The sequence below is a fragment of the Ascaphus truei genome, chromosome 2 (genome assembly GCF_040206685.1).
Source record: "Ascaphus truei isolate aAscTru1 chromosome 2, aAscTru1.hap1, whole genome shotgun sequence".
NCBI classification, from domain to species: Eukaryota; Metazoa; Chordata; class Amphibia; order Anura; family Ascaphidae; genus Ascaphus; species Ascaphus truei.
In genome coordinates, this window is record NC_134484.1 from 31,677,220 (window position 1) to 31,700,600 (window position 23,381).

Genomic DNA, 23,381 nt, shown 5'->3' on the forward strand with positions numbered 1-23,381 from the left:
TCTGTAAACCTTTTAAAAATAAAGCCGATACTGTACTACTATCAGTAGCATACAGGGATGCTAAGGCTACGGCCCCGCTGCCTGCGCGCGAGACTGGCGGCACGTGCAGCCCAATTCCTCGGTCTGCAGTGAGCTGCAGGGGGAAAGACAGGGGGGCGTGATGGGGGAATGACGGGGGGCGCGACCATGATGTCACCCGGCAGGTTCGCCCTCATTGGCTGAACTGCCGGGGGCGTGGCCTAGCGCTTCGTCACCCGTGTCCATCTCAATTTTTGGGTCTGGAAGGAAAACTCGACCCGGCCCCATTGAAAGGCGGCTCTGTCCCCACAGCGCCCACCATAGCGAGCGCTGCAGTAGCCAGTGGGGACCAAGCCTAAGATTACCAAGCCATGTGGAGATACACCAGTACACGACATGCCTAGGCCAAGTAAATTGACTATAGCACAGATATTCTAACTCTCTGCAAATGGAAGGTGACCAGTATAAAGATATAGACCCATATGGGGTTTTATTCCATGGCACCTTCCACTGCTGGAAGACTCCTTACAACATATTGAAGTGGACAGACTATAGGGTGCACTTAAAACACCAAATCTTTTGTCCTATGACAGTGCATGACTTTGTAAATATGAGCCACAATCTATGCTGCACGAGTAAAACATCTTAGCTAAATTACAATACATTAAATTTAAAAGGGAATAATGAGTCAGTTACTGAGGCAAGGAATTGAAGTTAAATGTAACTACTTTTTAATTTTGCAAGTGTAAATTGTTCATTTATATGAAACACATATGTATTTATGTAAATAATATTTCAGGCCTCATTCGCCAATTATAATTATGTGATATGTTGATATAATAAAAAGCTAAAAGGTCTATTAGATTGGGGTGTTTGGGTCAGGTCTGCTGCCAAAGAATTGATGGCTGGACATGTATCCCATGTCTGAGGACGATCCAGATTTCTATTGTTCTTGTTGCCAGCACATTTGCTTTGTTTTTAAGACTTTTAAGTTGATCTATAACATAACATATAATCAAGATAAAATATAGTTTTTTTTTATGGTGCTGTGAATTACAGCCCTATCACAGAGGTTAAGATTTTCACATTTAAATCCCATCATTTCACAATTGTGTCTGACAAGGAGTCTGACGAAAGAAAAACTTGTATCACATTTCTGGGCAATAATGACTCCGTCTCTAAATCTGTGCTAAAGAAATCAAAGGTCAACTATAGTACACTAAGCATCCCCATGTACTGTAAATCTTATGACTTATAACTGATCATACAGTATAAGGTCAGTTACAAATATAAGGGAAGCATTTTCTCATTATTGTGGTATTGTGCTATGGGTAAAATATTCATCAAGTAGAGGGTTGTGTATTAAATGAGCAATCCGAGATGGCAATATTTTTTTTAAAGGTTTTTTTTTAATACAGAATTGAAGCACAGTGTCTTTGGAGCTGAACCCATTCATTTCACCTCCGAGGTCCCCCTGCTTCCGCAGATACTTACTTCCAAAGAAGGTGCCGGTAGCTGCTCTGTCTTAGAAAGAGTTGCACTGCCTTTGTCAAGGTGAGGGCTTCACCTTGACAAAGGCAGTGCAACCCTGTCGAAACTTTGGACTCTTTTGGCTAATAAATATTTGTGATTATGACCATGTGCCTGCATTTTCCTGATCTACAGTCACCAATCCTTGTACCTGTGGACTCCCACTGTTTACAGTGCACCGGCAGCTAAGTACCCACATCTAACAACCACAGTTTGTGTGCCTGCATCTCCTTTTTTTATATTAATAAGTTTTAAAGAATGAATTGCCTGTGAGTGTACCTTCATCTGTTATATTTTATTATAAAATTGATCTGTACTACGGAGCATGCGCTTTCTTTTCACATATTAGATTTCCTTGGAATCTGTTTGCGAGCTGCAACATCTCCATCAAAATCCTTTAGGAGTTTGCACAGCTTTATCCATAACACTGAGAGAAAGATCTATTATCCCCTATATCTAAAAAAGAATGTAACTTATATTTAAATCATTTGTTTATGCCCTTGTACACTGGCGACACACTTTATTCGAGCTCGGCTAGTCCCACGAATTCGAGTATACCCGGGTGTATTGAGGTTTGTGACTGTTTTCTGCCCGAGTGCATTGGGTTATTTTCCAGGCAGGGATTGAAGCATTTTATTCCCGCTGGCTGCAATACTGCACAGTATATATATATATACTGCATTACAATTCATGAATTTATGCCATCTGGTAGACACGCGAAGCATTGCAGCCTATTAAATCCTAATCATTATCATTTAACAGATCAGCCGCCCGTCAGCCAGGCATGAACCCAGGCTTGGAAGGCAAACGCAACGGGGCTTGTCAGAGGTGAGGAGCGGCGCATTCCAGGTATCTGCCAGGTACATACTGGGTATTTGCTCGAATAAAGTGTGTCGGTGCAGTATGTCATAGCGGATGGAAAACTATAAGGTAGTTAGGGTGTTTGAGCTTAGTGCATCCGGGCCTGTGTGCATATTCATGTACTTTTCAATAAGTATCACAATGTCGTACTGTATCATTGTTCTACAATGGTTAGAGAAAACGGTGTGCCAGCTTTGTGGCCATGTTAGCTTCACCCGTTCCTGACTCATACATACAAATTCACCCACATTGTGAGAGCTGCAGCATTGTCTCTCAGATATAACGTGAAGTGTCTCCTCTTGATCTCAATAATGCTAATGAGCCCCCATACTTCCACCCACCACCAACGTATAAATATAACCCCTGAGCTGGCTGACATCCATATCATCAGTTAAGCAGCTTGTTCTTTTTCGCAGCTTTTGAAAGTAGAGTCTGTTCTTCTGTGGTGTATTTTCCATAGAAACCACCCGATTCCCCTTTTGAAGAAAAGGGAGTATGGCTCTTTCAGTCTGAGAATATTTTGAACATAAGTTTCCCCAAAAAACATGTTTTGGAGACAGGCGATCTCAACAAAAGTGTAACTAGTCACCTTGTACTTGTCTAATGATTACATCCTTACACCTCCTGCAGAAAATTAGGGGTCTTGGGGGGACAAAAAATAAACAAAAAACGTTTTCACCATAACAGACAGGGAGACTATTTAATTTCAAATCTAGAATGTGAGCAATTTCTGCATGTCTCCAGGCTTCTCTATCTAGTATTGAGCACTCTAGCAACACCATGTCTTACCCCATGAGGGATCAAGAGGGACCATGGGGAAAATGCTCTAATTGCCCAAACACCATATTAACCTCCTAATATCTCCACTGCTGTTATGAGGATTCTGTTTGTACTGTATGCTGTAATTATTATACATGGGGACCTGGTTACCATGTACCACTGTTCCTCTACTAGACAAGGTGGTGATCCTTTAAATGGATTACTGCTGCAAGTTATACTGTATCTGCATCCATTGTACAGAGGTCAACAATGTAGGTGACTGTAGGAGACAGACGTATGACCAGCAAGACATATATTGGGGAAAATAAACCTTGACTTTTATTCAGCCCATAGCTTTAAACAATACAGTCTTAAGGAAGCACGCACATAAATAAACAACCTATCCCTTTGAAAGGGCTAACTCACTTCCCAGTCCCTATCTGCAGGGCTGGAAGGATAGGCTTTTTGTCAACCTAAGACCCCAAGATCCAAAGAGGTACCTGTAGGTAGGGGCCCTTTATGTCTGGGTTGGTGTCCGTTGGCGGGGCCACCCTCTTGTGGGTTCCAGGGTCTGTTTCCTGGGGATCTTGCTGGCAGCACAGTCCTGTGCTCAAAACAACTGTTCCTGTGCATCTTTTCTGGCAGCACAGTCGCTCTATGCTGTAGAGATCCCCTGCAGTTTACACGGGAGGATTTTACACCTGACTGATGAGCCAGGTGGAGACAGGCTAATTGTCTCTAGCTGCAATTAACCAGCTCCCCTGCTGGACTCATCAGCCAGATACAGGCTTCCTACTTAATTTGGAGCCCTATTTAGACAAGGGTTAAGGTCCTGACAGTGACACTGGGACTGAAACAGTGTACCTGTTTTAAGGCTGTGTTCTTACCACTAAGAGCATCTTTCAGCCCTAACACTATCACTGTTATTTCTATTCTATTCTATTGGGACGCAAACTAGCAGCGCTATACAAGAACTATTATTATTATTCTAGGAGGCCTATGTACTAAATTTTGGTGCAAAATTGTCACATGGACATCCGATTTTAAATAGCACTTCTATGCGAGTATGTCCTAACCTGATAATTTCTTAATCTGCGTCATCACCTTCAAAAAAAAGTTTTGTATTTTTTTTTTGCTGACCAGAAATGAACAGCGCTAGACGTACAGGTCTTAATAGTATGTACTACAAAAAAAAGCCTCAAAATCATCCGCTAAGTTCAACTGGTTTTAAGACACTGAAACGCCTGTTAATGGTGTCAGCGCAGAATAAAGTTGCTATGTATCAACCAAAAATGTATTTGACACAGCATAGATGTTTCATTGTATAGGTTAGGAAAATTTAAAACCAGAGACAGAACATGAAACACAGACAGAGCTCAGTGCACATCCAATGACACCTATACACGGTACAGTGCCGAAATAGATATAGAGATATAGAGATATAGAGATATAGAGATATAGCGATATAGCGATCTTTTGAATAAAATGGTCTTTTAGTTTAACTCTTTGGCCAAAGTTTTGTAAGCCCTTGAGCCCCTAAACGGCAGACCACATCTCAAGGGTACCTAACACTAATATAAATTCTATTAACCTGTACATTACCAGGAAAAGCACTCTGTATTAGAGTTGTCGCAATCAACCTGTAAGCAAGTTCCCCTGAGAGTGGGAAATGCAATGGAGTGAGCTTTTAACCATTTATAAGTGGGAGCGGTTGAGCTTCAAACTAGGGAGGAGGTTAGGAAAATGTACCATTTTCTTAGTATGGCGATTATACATAATATTGCATTAATAATTGATATTTACTAGCACTACATAAACATAAAAAAACCCACAAAATTCTGTTTTCATTTAAATTGTATCAATTAAGTATTTAACATGATGCGATGTATGAAAATGTATTTCAAACAACAAACGATGTGTCATGTATAAAGCCTCCATACATCTCAACACACAGGTCCCTAGGAGTGTGTTGTGTTGAATCGATTTATACACCGTAAGTTGGACCTAGGTTCGGGGGAACTAGAGTTACAAATAAAATTACATTTTATCGACAATAAACAACATGTTTCATCACTATCATGCGTACATATTGTTTTGGAACATGTATGTATGTTTATCTTTATTTGTATAGCGCCATCCAGGAACATCACGCTTTACAGAAGTAACACACGTGACATAATATAATAACATAATGGGAATACGCACATCAGACATAAAATATTAGGAAAAGGAGTCCCTGTCCCGAAGAGCTTACAATCTAAGTGGTTAGTAGGGAGAACGTACAGAGGCAGAAGGAGGGTGTTCTGGTAAGTGCGTCTGCAGGGGGCCACGGTCAGTGCATGAGGTCTATAGTATCAGCTAGCTACCCACATGCTTTGTTACAGAGGTGTGTGTACAACTTTATCTTAGGAAACCGCAAAATATTTACTGCAATTCAAAAGATAAGAAAAAAAATCACATTTAAAGCCAAACGGATTCTTTATTTTATACAACCCGGATCAATCATTTTTCCTATAACTGAAAAGCAACGCATTGCTGCTCCTCTGGCAGGATAGGGGTTAAGATCTTTACAGCCCAGATCAACATCGCTAACAAGCACTAAAAAAGAATGATATATAACTATTTTAATTATGAACAACAGATGGTTTTATTTGAATAAACAAATACCTATGGCTAATAATAATAATAGCATGTTTTTGTATAGCGCTGCTAGTTGTACGTAATGCTTTACAGAGACATTTTGCAGGCACAGGTCCCTGCCCCATGGAGCTTACAATCTATGTTTTTGGTGCCTGAGGCACGGGGAGATAAAATGACTTGCCCAAGGTCACAAGGAGCCAACACTGGGAATTGAACCAGGCTCCCCTGCTTCAAACTCCATGCCAGTCAGTGTCGTTACTCACTGAGCCACACCCTCTCTAATATACAAATTGTAAATAATGCTCATTTACTGTTATGTGTGTTATTAATTATTGTATTTGTTTTCAGCATGGGATCTTAATACAAAGTAACAATGGTATTTGGGACTAAGGCTACATTTCTAAAGCTACCAATGACAGAGCTACAGATCAGAACCAACTCTAGTACCATCACAGCCCCTGTTACTAGTTTTAAATATCTGAACATATGATTTGACTCCAATTTTACATTTGGGTTGCATATTCATACTGCGACGCCTAAAACCTATGTACTTCATAGGAACCAATCTTCCCTAAACCCGCTGGTCAGAAAGCCCATCGCACAGCAGATATTAATGCCAATAATAGACTATGGGAACATAGTATACAGTATGGTACACAACCCCAAACCAACCTTAGCAAACTAGACACTCTCTACAACTCAATATACCACTTTGTCTTATACTATAAATACAACACATCACTGTGAAATGCTCAAAGAACTGGATTTGTCATAAGTTGAGTCTAGGCACAAAGTTCATTTTTCCTGTCTTGCCTTCAAATACTTTCTAGACAAGCTACCGAGCTATCTGAACAAGCTCCCTAACACATGCAGCACTTATCACTTGAGATCTGTCTCCAAAAGAGAGTGTTCACAGTGCCAAGATTCAACAAACTATCCGTCCGCTCCTCCTTCTCTTACTGTTCACCTCGCAACTGGAACAACCTACCAGCCGCCACCAGTCTACATTCTTTCAAGACTTCAGCTGTCTCACATTTGAATCTGGTCTGTAACTGTCACATACACCTAGAACCTATATTATCTGTAACTGTTCATGAAATGTCTAGCTATAATGTACTATATAATCCTGTTCATTTAATGTAACCATGTATTGCTATAATAATTCTGTGCCCAGGACATACTTGAAAATGAGAGGTAATTCTCAATGTATTACTTCCTGGTAAAAGGGAGAAAAGGTGCACTCACGACTTCAAAGATATTGCCTTGGGTGCTCTCCCTGCACCTGGGCCGGTGCTGCGAATAGCATATGTAGTTCATCCAGGAAAGGTTGGAGATAACGACACTCCAGAGGACTTTATATAATAAAGTAAAAATGTGTTTTAATGATCGACGTTTCGATCCACAACCTGGACCTTTATCAGGATTATAAAGGTCCAGGTTATGGATCTAAACGTCGATCATCTTTAACGTCCTGGTAAAACATTTTCCAAATACAAATAAACATAGGGAAGGATTTATCAAAGTCTCAAAACTCAAAGGCTCAAAACTAGGGCAAAAACTGTACCATCTTTGTCACAGAAAATAAATGCTATGGAAAACAAAGTCAATTCTTCCTTGATACATTTGGTGCAATTATTGGGCACCCCAATAATTCATTCTAACTTGAAAAGAAATGGCAATTGTGGATAACATTTCCAAAATGTAGAATCAGATCATCTCAATCTACTGATATTATATATGCAATAACTGAAACAACACGATTAGTGAATTATTGTGGCGGTGTTGATAATGATAGGAAAGTCGTATATTTAAAAAAAAAAAATCCCTGTGCTATAATTAACCATTAGGTATGTGTGAACCTGCTGAGATGCGCTTCACAGCAGCTTAGACCGAACTTTCCATAAAGTTAAGAAAAATGTATGTCACGCTTGCTTGATCTCTTTTCTAAAGTGGCAAAAGAGCAGCAGCGAGACTTTAAAAAAAAACTTAAATAAAAATAAGTTTGATCGAATTTCGTTAGCGAAAGTAATCCAAGTAATCAAATATGCACGTGGTGAAATTGTTGTAAATTTTTGGGTCGAAGCAAAAAATATGTGATGTTCGCAAAGTTTCTAGTAACCATAGCGTGACAGAGCGAGAAATAACACGTATGTGGGTCGTTGTAATTGGGCAATGGCTGCATTCATTTAAAATTCCAAAGTGCGGTGAAACAGTATCAGGCGCGGAGAATCCTGCGTGTGCAGCCAACACAACAGAGACAAACAATCTCTCCAACGTGCAGGTCTCCCCTGGGACAGAGATACAGAGTAGAGCTCTACTCACAAGTTCACAATGCAATTCTCCATTTAATGTGACAGCCAAGAACAGTGGGAGGACAATATTTCAGGTCCCGTACAGTATGGACTTTTAATCAGGGGATCACCCCAAGTGGGACCTGAAACTTTGTCTTTCCACTGCTCTTTCACATTAAGTGGGGCATTGCATTATGAACTTGAGAGTAGAGCTCTCCGTTGTATCTCTGCCTTAGCGGAGACCTGCACATTGAAGAAATTGTTTGAATTCATTTAAACCCACATCTTGCTGAATTATTTCGAGCAGAGTAGGAGTTAAAATACCCGATGCCAAGGTTTTTTTTTAATAGTTTTTCCGTATAATCGGCTTGCCGAAGAGATGTGGTGAATGCATTCTGCAAACAGGAACCTCTTCTCTCTGCGTGTGCTGCAAAACCTTCCTATTAAAAAGTAGAGGAAGTGTGTGTGACCCCTTTTGCAACTGTCGCTCTGCCTCTGTGCGTGACTCTATAAACAGTACGACCCCTTGCATGCGTCTCTGTCACACTGACAGCTGATACCTGACAGGACACGGGCATGACCACATCATGATGATCTGTACACTGGTTGCCCCTCACTGAAATGGGATAGAAGCTGACGTTCTCAGGTAAAGATTGTCCTACTTCTGGTTACTTTTCACAGACACTGGAAGAAAGCTTATTACATTTAGAAATTCTGCTAGAGGAGGGGGTGCTCAACTCCAGTCCTCAAGATCTACCCCCCACCACCACCCTCCCCCAACAGATGAGGTTTTCAGGATATCCCCGCTTCAGCACAGGTGGCTCAATCAGTGGCTCAGTTGAAGACAGAGCCACCTGTGCTCAAGCAGCGATATCCAGCAAACCTCGTCTGTTGGGGGATGGTTTGAGGACTGGAGTTGAGCAGCACCGTGTTAGGGTAAGTTCTTTTGATTGCACACATTTCTTATTTTGAAAGCACATTTCCAAGTATGAGTAAACGTCATTCTTATTGCCATGTATTGGAAGTAGAAGTGGTAGCTAGCTAGTTATTGACTAGGTATGTACAGTAATGGAAGGTTTTATAATGAGTCCTCTGGGCTGGTTCCAGGATAACTCGGGTCCCTTGACGCTACAAACTTTCAGAGCCACTCCAATTACTTTTGCATTGGTCCCATTAGCTTTTAGGATCCCTCAGATTAGCTCTTGTCTGTTTGAATGCTGCAGCATTTGGTCATCGTGAAGGCAAAACCACACATTTTTTCTGTGAATATTGCAAAATGTGCCATATTTCTGGGGGGAAAAAACTGGCTTACAGTATATTTGCAAACTTTCGCAAGCTTTGAGTGTCCAAAATTGCAGCAAAAATGCACAAACCTTTTATTAAACATTTCTACACATTCTACCACCCAGCAATGCACTGCGTTTTTTCATCATCATTTTTTTTTTAATTTGCGGCTACTTTTAAACCCCAAAATATACACGATTATTTAGATGTACAAAGTTACATCCCAACCTGTTATATGGCATGAAAAGCATTATTCTTGTATAACAAGTTGTAATGTGCTGCGTACAGTAGCTTGCTGGCACTACAAAAATATACATACAATACACACAATTAGAACTGTGATCCATTGCTACGCATTAACTCCTTGTTGTTCTCTTCTGACAATGTGAGAACTTGCATACTCTTGCATAGTACGTTGACAAATTTAACTTGTTTTCAGAACTGTTACCAATGAGCCCTCCCTGTATTGTAAAATGATTACATGCGCCAATATTAACAAAAAAAAAGCACATTATTATTTATACCTTACAGATCCACTTAAAGTAATATCTTTTTAAACCAATCTTTTGGTCACTAAATATTTATAAATGTCCATCCGCCATGGTCCACTGTGAATAGGGTTCACTGTATATTGACAGGGGGGTTAGTTGTTTTTTCTTAATTGAATACTATTTAGGAACAGTTGCTGAGTTTGACGCCTGCTTTTTATTATTAAACATTCCCTAAGCACTGCTAATTAATTAGTGTTTTTTGGCATGTATATTATTTATGGAATGAGCATGGCTACTTACAGATGTAGCAAGACACACTGTCCCCAGCGTACGTCCGCGTCGCTGGGGACAGTGTCTGCAGCGACTGCGATACAGGGTATCAATGCTTCTGAAGCGGACACCCTGCAGCGCTACTCCAGCTGGGACACGGTTGTTGCTACATCTGTATATTTACTTCATTTGTTAAAAGATCACTGTTTCCCAATGCCCTTTTCCAAACAGTTGCATGTTGGTCACCATGACACCGTGCAGGCCGATGTCCCACCTTATCCCATACACAAAATGCCCACAATAAACTCAGGCACTGGATTGGAGGTGTAGGCCATAATATGTTTTAAACATGAACAATATAACAAATAACTGGACCTTGCCCGTCACTGAACATGGCATGCCTCTGTCTTCCAGCCAATAGGGATTAGTCTATGATCGGCACACCACTCCCAGCTCCCGTACTTTCCCCTCCAATCCCATATAGGGGATTGTACTGTATGTCTTTATTTATATAGCGCCATTAATGTACATAGCGCTTCACAGTAGGAATACATGGGGTAGACAAATAAATAACAGATAATATGAATAACAGGTTATGGGAATAAGTGCGTCAGACATAAAAGTAACCTTAAGGAAGAGGAGTCCCTACTCCGAGGAGCTTACAATCTAATTGGTAGGTAGGGAGAACGTACAGAGACAGTAGGAGGGAGTTCTTGTAAGTGCGTCTGCAGGGGGCCAAGCTTTATGTATCATGTGTCTAGTATTATCCACAGTGCTATTCATATGCTTCTTTAAGCAACGGTGTCTTAAGGTGGGTCTTCAAGGTGCATAGAGTATATATACATATATACACATATACACACACACACACTTACAAATCCACAATGTAAAACAAATCATCATTGTATCAACAATTTTTGTAACTGTGAATAATAGGGAGAAGAAGAGTGACTGGGGTAATGTGTTAATCGATAACAAAGGATGGGACTCGTCTATGGGAGAGATTGAAAGAGACATGGTTTGAGAGAGACACACTAACTTCTCCTCCTAACTATTAGTCTTGTGACTCCATATAACTCACATGACCATTTCCTGATGGGTTCCAGATCTGTGAGCAAAACATAGCCCAACTATTACCACAGTAATACAGGGTTATACAGCACTATTAAGAAATGGCCATTGCCCCTGGAGGCACAAAAAAGGGCTATACACACACAGTACACTTCATTTACCAACCAGGAACATGTTCGCTATACTATGCTATTTTTACATGAGGTTAAATATATACTGTATGCTGCTAGGAAATACAATGTGGTTGTAGATGCATTTCACACCTTTAAAAAAAAAAACTAAATAAGAAATATAATTTTAGTTACAGCAAATAAAAATATCACTTGTGAGCATATTCACGTCTCAGACAGGTCTGCAACCCTGCTTCTCACCACTATCTTCCAGCATACAGTGCTTCCACTGCATCCGGGAATTCTGGGAAATGACATGCAAATGAGCACATGGGCTCCGGACTTCACATACTGTACAGTATATATGAAGATGCAGGTGTTGAAGAATTGGGATGAGTTGTAATATATACAGTAACTCAGACGGGGCCAACTCTAGTCCTCAAGGGCCACCAACAAGTCAGGTTTTAAGGATATCCCTGCTTCAGCACAGGTGGCTCAATCAGTGGCTCAGTCAACGACTGATAGTTCAATTCCTACGTGCGGGGAAACAGTTTCAGGCGAGGAGAATCCTGCTTGTGCAGCCAACACAACATAGAGGAGACCTGTACTTTAATGGGACAGCCAAGAACAGTGGAAAGACAACGTTTCAAGTCCCACATGGACCTTTCATCAGGTGATCACCCCAAATGGGACCTGAAACATTAGCTGTCCACTAAATGGGGAATTGCATTATGAACATGTGAGTAGAGCTCGACTTTGTACCTCTGTCTTAGAGGAGACCTGCACTTTGAAGAAATTGTCAGACAGCGACTGAGCCACCTGTGCTGAAACAGAGATAGCTTTAAAACCTGACCTGCTGGTGGCCTTTGATGACTGGAGTTGACCTCCCCTCCCCCCATCCAGCTTTGCAAGCCGCTTCAGCATTGAAGTGGGTAACTCAAAGCAATTACTTTTAGAAGATTAAAATAGGCTAATTTTGTTTTTTTTTTGTAATTTCTATGAAGAACTAAAAAAAGAATTAAAAAAAACATTATCTGTGAAAGTTGTCACAGTTCTGCTGCGGTTTCCTATTGTGCAAAGCTAAAGCAATGGAAACTTTGCACAATGCTGCTGACCAACTTCCCTATTTCTACCAACATGTCTTCTCCTTGATAACAATGTGTAAATGTTAACTCTTAAGGTTATATACTCATATCAGAAGCATATATTTATTGAAGATATATATATATATATATATATATATATATATATATATATATATATATATATATATATATATATATATATATATATATATATATGCAGTATGTGTGCTCTCTCTCCCGTTTATATATAGTGTGTGCACTAGTTGCACCTACAATTCCTTCATATTTCTGACTTCTGATATGCAGAGTTGTTGCGGTCTGAAAAAAGACCTCAAAAAGTAACCCTTTATAGGGCGTATACTCTTTCCTGAAGCACTGAAGTAACGTTATTATTATTCCATGCAAATGCAATGTGTACTCACAGATATGTAATTACACAAGACCTAATTATAATTGTACGTATGGGCAGGCAAACGAAGGGTTAACCCACTAGGTGCTCCAGAAGTAACAAATAGTTGCTGAATCTTGTAAAATAATTCAGTGTATGGAACAGGTCACGGCAGAGCTTCAAACAGGTGAGTATAAGAGTCTCTCCCAGCAATTGGCTCCCCAAGAGCACCGATAGAATTGAGATAGAGGGACTCACGGTTTATGAAGCAAGTGGCGCCGAGCCTATGTAATCCTCCAGCAGTCTGATGCACCGCCAACCCTCAAGCAACTCCTCCAACGCGATGGGTGCTCAAATGACCGGCAGTGAATAGGCTGTCGGCCGAGACAGCAACCCGGCGTGCTACCGGAAGTAGACAGGAACCAACAGGAACTCCTCCCACCGGAGGAAGATGCGACGCACAGCCGTAGTAAAAGATCAAAGGAAGGCTGGTATGGTGACTAAAAAAACTTTATTGCAGCGAAGTGTAGCACCGACGGATCCTCTGACGCGTTTCAGCCCAACAGGCCTTTGTCAAAGAGCCTGTTGGGCTGAAACGCGTCAGAGGTTTCGTCGGTGCTACACTTCGCTGCAATACAGTTTTTTTAGTCACCATACAGCCTTCCTTTGATCTTTTACTACGGCTGTGCGTCGCATCTTCCTCCGGTGGGAGGAGTTCCTGTTAATTATAATTGTAGCCTAGCTGGTCTAGACTGTCTCTCTGCCTCCTGTCAAAGAAGCCCTGATAGACCTGCAGGCTGTGACAGTTTAATCCTCAAGACCCCCCTCAGGCTACTCTCTGATTAATAGGAGGAGGTGTCAAAGTGGCTGTGTGTAGCCAATTGTGGAACAGACACTATGCCCTCCCCTCCTTGGTGTCAGGGAGGAGTGCCAAAGTTAGTAGTCAGTTCTGGTCTGGAGGTTGGAGAGACTGGAAGGGCTGTGATTCTTTCCCATCAGGGATGAGCATGCCCCCCCCCCAGCCCCTTAGGGGGCTTGGACAACACCTAAATTCTACCTAGGCCTCATCACTATCAGAGGCCCTGCACCATCCAGATTCTGGGGACATTTCGATTCATCTGAACCGCTGTATATACAAACACAAATGACTGCATCAATAAAGCATCCGTTTTATATACTCCTGCCTGGGTATCAGTCATTTGGGCAGGGAGTATAGATGAATTATGTTCCTGTGGGGACTGTCTCCATGAAATCCTGGAGCTACTGGAACTAGAGGCGCTGACACCTTGAAGAACTACCAAAAGCCTGTCCTGGTCTCCTTACCAATGCAGACACCTCAGCTCTCACAGGTATACCAGCACCACAACACCTTGTAGCAGTCATGACATCTCCCAGAGAGGGGGGGGGGGGGGAAAACAGTGCTACATAATATTTTAGAACAGTTGTTTGCAACATTGTTGCGTCAAACTATAAATCGAAGGGATACTGTCTACAATAGCGATGGCACAGCACAATCTTCTTCACGATGATACTATTTTTGGGACAATGTCTAAACCAGGGGTGGCCAGCTCCAGTCCTAAAAAGCCACCAACAAGTCAGATTTTCAGGGTATCCCTGCTTCAGCACAGGTGGCTCAATCAGTGGCTCAGTCTAAGATTGATACATATATGATACATCAATTCCTAAGTAGTCAGTAAGCTTTCAACAGGGATTGGCACTGGACCAGTGGAGATATTTATCTCACATTTTCTTCACCTCCTTCCTTTGGCTAATTGACTTCTAAAGTTGCCAGTGGTTTTCTACCTTTAAAGAACTGCAGAACCATCTGAAAATGTATTCGCAGAACACCGGACGATACTATCATATGTACATAAAACAACTATTGCAGTAGTAAGACTTGCATAAAAAAATGTTTATAAAATAAACTAAACTAACCGCCATTTACAGATTCCACCCAACTCCCCTGCCCCGGAGATATGGGGGAAGAAATATCTCCTCGTGGCTCAAGGGAAGGTGACAGCTGCAGAGATACAGTGGCTCCATGTTTGTGAACGATCTGCCCATGGAAATCTGTTTCCCCTGGTAACCCACGGCTGTGAGGAAACCAAGGGCTAGAGTCACAAATTTCCATTAAATCAGGGCCAGTAACGTGACATTACTTAACACAGTAATGTTCATTCGTTTCCTTGAGGTTAAAGCATATCCTCAAAGCTAAATATCTGCTAAAGCAATAGCCACTGTGTACCTCCCTAGCATAAACTTCACGTCACATTGTTATACTGTAGCGCACCATTAGGTTAGCATCCAATAAGGAGACATTAAGTGTATCTTAGCATTGCTCCCACTGGATCTTGACATAGGTCTTAAACTCAAGTTGAGAAAGAGCAGAGAGAAGAGGAAAATAACTGTTATTTAAAGCATACTTCCATTCAGACCCTATGAAAGACCTATTTCAGGGTCTAGATATGAGTATGGCCAAGTTTAGGTATGACCAAACTAACGCAACGTTAAGTCCCTGCATTAACCTTAACGGACTTCAGTGGCTAGGTGCTCTTAGGGGAAGGCCTCTTGTCATGTCATTATCAGTAACCGCCATATTAGCGAACACAATGCCGTTTCCAGGAGTAAATGTGACTTAACATTCCGTTATCTGCCTTTGACGGTAAGGCTCAATGTGACGCTAACTTAGGTTAAAGTAACATTAAGTTACTTGATGGAACTTTGTGGATGTGGGTCTACATGGGGCTACATCTCTAGTGACTGATTTACGAGGTTTAGCATCTGTTCAAGTGATACAGTACATCTTGCTAGCCAGAAAAAGAGTACCGGGCATTGCTCCTTTAAGACTAAATGTGCATGTATAGCAGAGTTATGATGACAACAAGGTTACAAATACATAGTTACATTAAGTGAGCAGGTTTATACATTATATACAAGACATTGGCATGCACAGTATGAGATAATATATGTTATAGGCGTATGTAACAGTTACAGACAGATTAAAATGTGAGACAGCTTTAGATTTGAGAGTGGCAGCTGTGAGAGTGTCTGTAGATTGTTCCAGTTTTGGGGGGCGCGGTAAGAGAAGGAGGAGCGGCCGGATACTTTGTTGAACCTTGGGACCATGAACAGCCTTTTGGAGTCAGATCTCAGATGAGAAGTGCTGAATGTGGTAGGGGTGAGGAGCTTGTTCAGATAGATGGGTAGCTTGCCCAGAAAGTATTCCAGGATACTTATCTCGTAGGTGCTGCCGGTATATCTCTGGAAATTAAATGTCCCAGGGACGTGGGCCAATTGGAAGCAACACCAGATTATGTAGGCCAGGCAATAAGTCAATAAGTAAAATAAATTGTAATTTATTCCATAGAACCAGGCAAACACACATTGAATTACAATAGATAGAAAAAGATACACTTACTGGGGGTCTGGGGTTGACAAACTGACTTTCCTAGTTGAAATAAAGTCTTTAAATAGTCCGTTGGTTGACCGGGACTTAGCCCAAAAAGTTCTGGAGCCCAACATCGGCATGAGCCTCCAGCAGCTCCCACACTTTCCAATCCAAATGGTACTGAAAGTGTGATTTAGAAGCTTTTCTGCTTAAAGTCCTGTAGCTGTTTCCTTGCTGTCTCTGCAAGGCGTCTCTGGGTCCGGACCGACCCATTCTTGCCCTTATGGCAAATTGGACTTCTGTAATCACTTGGGAACACATACAACCACATAGGAACACATGGCACAAACATTGAATTCCTTTGAATCACAGGGGAAAAAACCTCTCTTAGGAATCTCTGGGGAATCTGCCAAATCTGAGCTAGGTCAGAGTTTTTAAAACCTCTAGTATTCATTCCCTGAAACCCTGCAGCCCAATAAAAAAACCTTAGCAATTTCCCTAGCAACCCATCTGAGACCACTAGACGGGGTTTCCCAAACACCTGAGGGTTCCCAGGGGCAACAAAAATATTCTTCTCTGTCCCTTTGCCCCCACGGTGTGAGGCTCCACTCTGTCTAGTTTGGCAGGAGGTTCTGTCTTTCATGACAGGACACGGGCACTTACACAATCATCTCATTTAAAGGGCTTTCAAACCCCTAGCAATCTAGTGCCCCTTTCATCTAGGACCAAGGGTTATAGTCACCGGCACCAACGCCGAGGTGGCTAGGAGAGGGAAGACCCCACTTTGTTTCATGGACACCGTATATAACATTTTAAAACATACCAGCTTTAATAACCTATACTTTTCTATTCTTCTTTATTAAAATGTGCTAAGTTTATTTGGGGTGTTAGAGTGAAAACTGTAACTGTGGTTTTTTTCCCCCACTAGCCATACAGTATCTCTGACACTCAATAAATAAACTTCTTATTTTAATAAAAACCTGCTCAGCCTTATCTTAATAAAACCCTCTCAGTTTTATTTTTGGGCTGGAGTAAACCCTCAACTCCTTATCCCCGAGTGAGGGTGACCTGGGTAAGAACTGGACAGCCCCTACTATTTATATTAGGGACCCCCTGACTGTTTCAGTTACATTTTTCCTCCCTGTGCCTCATTTTACCTTTCTGGTCTGTGCTGAAGCAGGACCTCCTAGTGGTGAGTCGCCAGAACGCTTTTCATGGTAGGGTTTTGACCGGAGAACTGCGCTTCAGTGTAGCCGGGAATCTAACCTGAATCCTGGGTACATTTTTGGGGGTCTCCAGTAACTTTTGAACTTCGCTAAATAGACGCAATCTGAAAGAAGTTTCTTCGTCAAACCTACCCTGAAACTCACAGCCTAGAAATCTCCTGGTCCCAGCACCTCAGGAAGGCGAAACACAGAAAAATCTTTATTGCCGCATCATTTGCACACAGTCACAGTAATGCACGCACAATACACAGGTCCAAGAGCTGACACTCTAGGACCCCCAAAACACAGTTCAGGGGCAACCACATGGGCTTAACCTTTATTATAAAGCCGGGTTACCCCCTCCCCATCACAGTCATGGCTTCCTATTGGCCAACGAGACGCAGGACATTTAAATGCAGTTATTATGTTAGGCGCACAATTTCCCTGCCAGCAGATACCGGCACCACTACAGAGGTAAGTATCTCTGGAAGCAGACAGCCCCCCCGTGCTGAAATTAACACAGTTCAGCTCCGGAGACCCCCCCCCCCCCCCCTTCAATCCTGTAATTAAAAAAATTAAAACAAAGAAGTGAAAAAATAAATTAATCCTGTTCTCTCCCAGAATTGTGGGGACTGAAATGTATTTAAAACTGTTTGGAAAAGTGAGTAGAAACATTAGATGCTATTTCACTGGAGTTTTTGTTTGTCTTCCTCTAGATCAATATACTGTAAGTACAAAGATAGGATAAGTAGCTGTCGTCTAAATTTAGCATAGGGCGAACAGGATGGACGAATGACTTTTTCAACCTCATCTACTACAGTATGTAACAAGGAGGAGTTAGGGAGGAGGATAATGATGCACCATTTGGTATGAGACGTATCAAACTGAGTCTATGTACAGTATCTCGGTGCATTCCTTCACGCTGTGCCACACAAACCGACAGGTTAAATGTGCTGTAACTTTCTAGCTTTAACAATCTGCAATAGAACTATGAAACTGTTTTTTTTTATATTTCACAAAGCCGATACAAAGATGTTGGTACGGTTACCCTACTTTAAATAAGATTTATACTTGAATAATATCTACGCATTAAAATACAAAACTCTGCATGTTCTCCAATATATTTCTCCCCCTTTTTTTTAACGAATAAATCATTTCAATAATTAAAGCATTGAAACCAATTCCACACATTATTCTAAAGTTCATAAATCTGAGAACATACTGGCTTGAGTTGCTGCTTAATTTATTGTTCCTTTAATTCGTTCTTGTTCTGTTTTAGTTACAGATTCAATACGTGTGGACAAGACATGGGAAACATTCTAAAAAGTACAACAGCTCCACCAGATAACATTGCATCTCGTCAAACAGGTAAGCACCAATATGTGAATTAAAGTAACTATCCCATCGTATATTTCTTCTGCAACCACATAAAGGGTGCCCCAAATTACTGTATAATGATACATCCTGTAGTGAAATAGTTGGATATATTCCAAGGATATTTGCAAATAACCATCATTTGGTCTAATTTAGATGATAAAAAGAATCTTCAAAAAAGTTCTTTGGAAGTTACTGAGACCCCTGTTTGTGATCTCCATTACATCATAGGCCATTGCAAACTTTAATAACGTCCTACTGTTTTCATTTAAATCATAGAGCAGGGGTGCTCAACTCCAGTCCTCAAGGCCCCCCAACGGGTCAGATTTTAAAGGATATCCCAGCTTCAGCACAGGTGGCTCAATCAGAGGCTCAGACTGAGCCTCTGATTGAGCCACCTGTGCTGAAGTTGGGACTGATTGTCCTGTGCTGAAGCTATGATATCCTTAAAAGCTGACCTTTTGGGGGATCCTGAGGCCTGGAGTTGAGCACCCCTGATCTAGAATGCCCCTGTCTCAATATTTTGTGCAAGACTGAACTATAGGTAGAAAAGTTTATTTTTTTAATAAAAATAAATAAATCACATTCACTACGAGAGGAGAAAGATGTCAGACTAAATGAGCCAATGTCGTCCTGTACCTGTCACATACGGTATGCTTTTCTAGAATTCAGATGGGCGGGGAGGCATATTTGAACCACATGAGCTGACTTTTTCAGTGTTTATAATCTTTGGTAAAGCAGATTCGGTCAAATATGAACATTTTGCAATAGTCAAAGAAATGCCCGAAAGACCATCGGCTTGTGAGATAAAACCCTGAGATTGATAACTGATCTGCCAAAGAAAACTTGAACATTGTCTATTTGGTACCTTTCCTTACATTTTGGTCACATACGCCATTGTAAAATCTTCCATTCGGCTACAGTATATACCTGTACTATATTGGAGAAAAAGTGACACCAATGGTAAACAGTTTAGTCTTCATATGGCCACCATTTTATAGGAAGTAACTGATACTAATTACAGTAATGTTTCCCTCTCTTGGTAGTGTGTCAGGGACCAACCACACGAGTAGAATGTCTCATATATTCAGTTGTGTTTGTTGTTTTGATCAGACTAAGGTTTTTGTGCCAACATTTCCAGGGAGCTACAGTATGTATAAAGGGACAATGGAGACTCTGCTTTAAAAAAAAGTGACACTTAGGGGCACATGAATCAAGCGCCGTGCAGATTATCACACCCGTTCCAACATTAACGCCCATTCAAGTCATTTCTGAAATATTGGACTTTTATGCAGTTTTTGTTGTGTTATCTGGGCTGCATGAAGCCACTCTCTAATGTAATATATGTACAGAATAAAGCAATGCACACAGGGAAGGCAAAAAAGTCCCAATTATGCAACCTTGTAGTAGAGCAGGGGTGCTCAACTCCAGTCTTCAAGACCCCTCCCCAACAGGTCAGGTTTTCAGGTTATCCCAGCTTCAGCACAGGTGGCTCAATCAGTCCTAGCTTCAGCACTGGTAGCTCACTAAGTCCCTGCTTCAGCACAGGTGAAGCCACCTGTGCAGCAGCTGGGATATCCTTAAAACCAGACCTGTTTGGGGGTCTTGAGTACTGTAGTTGAGCACCCCTATAGTAGAATCAAAACTAGTTACTTATTAATGGTGTTTATTTCTGCTTCAGTTCACAGCGAGAATAATATCAAACATTGTGTAGGGGTTTGTGTGTGAGTGTGTGTATGTGAGTGCATGTGAGTGTGAGTGTGCATGTGAGTGTGAGTGTGCATGTGAGTGTGTGTGCATGTAAGTGTGTGTGCATGTAAGTGTGTGTGCATGTAAGTGTGTGTGCATGTGAGTGTGTGTGTGAGTGTGTGTGTGAGTGTGTGTGTGCGTGAGTGTGTGAGTGTGTGTGTGTGTGTGCAGCCCTACAGCATTATGTGGTGATAATGTAACTGAATTGCTGCACACTAATGATAAAGTCAGAGGAGATTATGTCAATGAAATGTAAACTGCAGATTTCTGATCTTTTAACCAATTTGTATCTGGTAGGACCGGAGAGTGACTTTCTTGCTGTCCTCTATGATTATCCATCTACTGACATAAGTGAACCAATCTTTAATTTTGGAGAGAAGCTGCGGGTTATTTCAGAGTAAGTAATTATGTTTTGTACCCTACAAGAGATTTGAATAAAATAAAAAAAAACAAGAATATTGTAATGTAGATATTAGGAGCAGGTTATATTGTTCGCTGCAAAACCGCTGCAAAACAATTATGTTTTTACTCTGTAATAAATCTGATGGGGTTGGATGGGTTTATCCCACTTCTGCCGTGAGAAAACTTCAATACGTACACAGCTGTAACATGGCCAGATTAGCGCTACAGAAAGGGAAAAGCTTTCGAAAAATAAATCTCCTGACGCAGCTGTTCCAGTCTTAAATGTACAATATATAGCAGCTGCCATGAGACTATGTGTGATTCATCTGTACCCCCTCATTTATTTGTGTTCAAGCCAATAAGCTACAGTATATCCTAAAAATGCCTCACAAAGTTGGGGTCTAATTATCCATCTCTCCGCTGGAAAACTGTGGCAGAATTAGTGAATATGACTGCACCGGATATACTGTATCACAGAGGATAAATTGTAGAGAAAGCAATATGCTATTTCCCTTCTTAAATATAGTGTCTGTTTTTACAGTGGTTTGGCCCATGTTTTGTTACACAGACTTGGTTCAATAATCCCCATAGAGCAAACTCATGATATACGATATTTACAGGTGTGATCCGCATCTACATTAAGCTTACAGTATACTCTACTATTAGTGATTTACAAAACCATTATGCACATCCCATGTCTATTGTGAAGCTGGGATATTGACATTGGCGAAAAAGTCCCAAAGAAATCAATCTTCACTTAAAACCCCAAATATGAATATCCTACTTAGAGAACTTTGACCCCAACAATTTTGTTTGATCTTTTGTTGTTGCTGAAGTTGGTAAGCTTTCATTAATATTAACAGTGTTGATCAGAAGGATGATCAGAAAGATTTCCCCCTCTATTGAGCACTCAATCCTTTATATAGTCTGAAATTGGACATAAATGGTCCTACAGTATAATGCTGCAAAATAGCTGGTAAGTTTCCTAGAATCACCGCGGAAATCAAAAATAATAAAATTTTATTGAATCTACATAGATAGTTAAAAACTATGTGTTTTTAACTATCTATGTAGATTCAATAAAATTTTATTATTTTTGATTTCCGCGGTGATTCTGGGAAACTTACCAGCTATTTTGCAGCATTATACTTTAGGACCATTTATGTCCAATTTCAGACTATATAAAGGATTGAGTGCTCAATAGAGGGGGAAATCTTTCTGATCATCCTTCTGATCAACACTGTTAATACCATAGCAATATCCTCCAGAGCACCTATCACTTTGTTACTATTTCTCTGTATCATTCATGGTGATTGCGGTCTCGACTCACTTATTCTCTAAGCTTTCATTAACAATGAAAACAACACCGTATTTGGCCTTGCAAATCCCCATATTGCACTCGCATGGATCTCATGCAGTGTTACAATTCAAATGAACTTTTATCAATGGAACTCAGACAGATTAGCACTGCTGTGCCCCTATGCACCTATTCAATATGCCGAGAGGCAGTAAGGCTCAGGTAGCGAAGCAATAACTTAGTTGTATGGAAGTTAATACACAATTAAGCTGAAGGATTGGTTCAGTGAGTAACTGAGAACAATGACACTGAGTTTGAAGCAGGGGAACCTGGTTCAATTCCCAGTGTCGGCTCCTTGTGACTTTGGGTAAGTCACTTTATCTCCCGGTGCCTCAGGCACCAAAACATAGATTGTAAGCTCCACAGGGCAGGGACCGTATCTGTAAAGATTCCTATGTGCTGCGCAGCACAGACTATACTCTAATTGTGAAGCGCTTTGAGCCCCATTGGGAGAAAAGTGCTATATGAAATTAGGTTATTAAAGTTATTATTAATGGTGTTTTAGCTGCTTCTCACTATATTGAAAAGTGTTATGTTAGCAAATGAACCAGTGTACAACTAAATACATCATACTTCATATGTCATTAAGAACGATCATACCAAAACAGCATACTGTAGCAGTCACCATTTAATGGGGAGAACAGATAGCACAGCCGGTGCTTACATGAACGAGAACGGGAACGGTGTGCACCTGATGACAGCTTGAGGGTTTCTAGCTGCATCATTCCAGAATGTCAAAAAAACATTGCTTCTCCAAGCTCACAAAGAATGATGCTAGTAGCAATAATGCATTGCTATTAATCACTGCCACGTTACATCTCTGTAACCTGCTTTAACTGGTTCTGCTAAAATTATTTCATTCAGTCTTTAGCCAAACCCCTTAGATAACTCTACTACAGGGTTGGCCAACGCCAGTCCTCAGGGACACCGACAGGTTTTAAGGATAAACACACAGATACCCAACAGGCTCTGAGAAACCCCAAACATTACCACTATATATATATATATATATATATATATATATATATATATATATATATATATATATATATATATATATATAGTGCCCAAAGCTACTTTGTTGTCTACATTTAGCCACGCCCACTAG

The 23,381-nt window shown here is 40.9% G+C and overlaps 2 protein-coding genes across 3 annotated transcripts in view; one reads left to right on the forward strand and one right to left on the reverse strand.

The window, feature by feature from the left end:
• Nucleotides 1-23,381, reverse strand: part of TG (thyroglobulin) — a 240,109-nt gene that overhangs the window by 42,462 nt on the left and 174,266 nt on the right. The gene's annotated exons all lie outside the window — the stretch shown is intronic.
• SLA (Src like adaptor) overlaps nucleotides 8,563-23,381 on the forward strand; it is a 46,953-nt gene continuing 32,134 nt past the window's right edge. The window contains exons 1-3 of one of the 2 annotated variants that reach the window (XM_075581851.1): nucleotides 8,563-8,745; nucleotides 18,671-18,759; nucleotides 20,812-20,911. In XM_075581851.1, the coding sequence (XP_075437966.1) occupies nucleotides 18,699-18,759; nucleotides 20,812-20,911 (161 nt within the window). In that variant the 5' untranslated portion in view covers nucleotides 8,563-8,745; nucleotides 18,671-18,698. Of the gene's footprint in view, nucleotides 8,746-9,010; nucleotides 9,036-18,670; nucleotides 18,760-20,811; nucleotides 20,912-23,381 lie in introns of those variants that run through there. The other variant, XM_075581858.1, reaches the window with a different exon arrangement.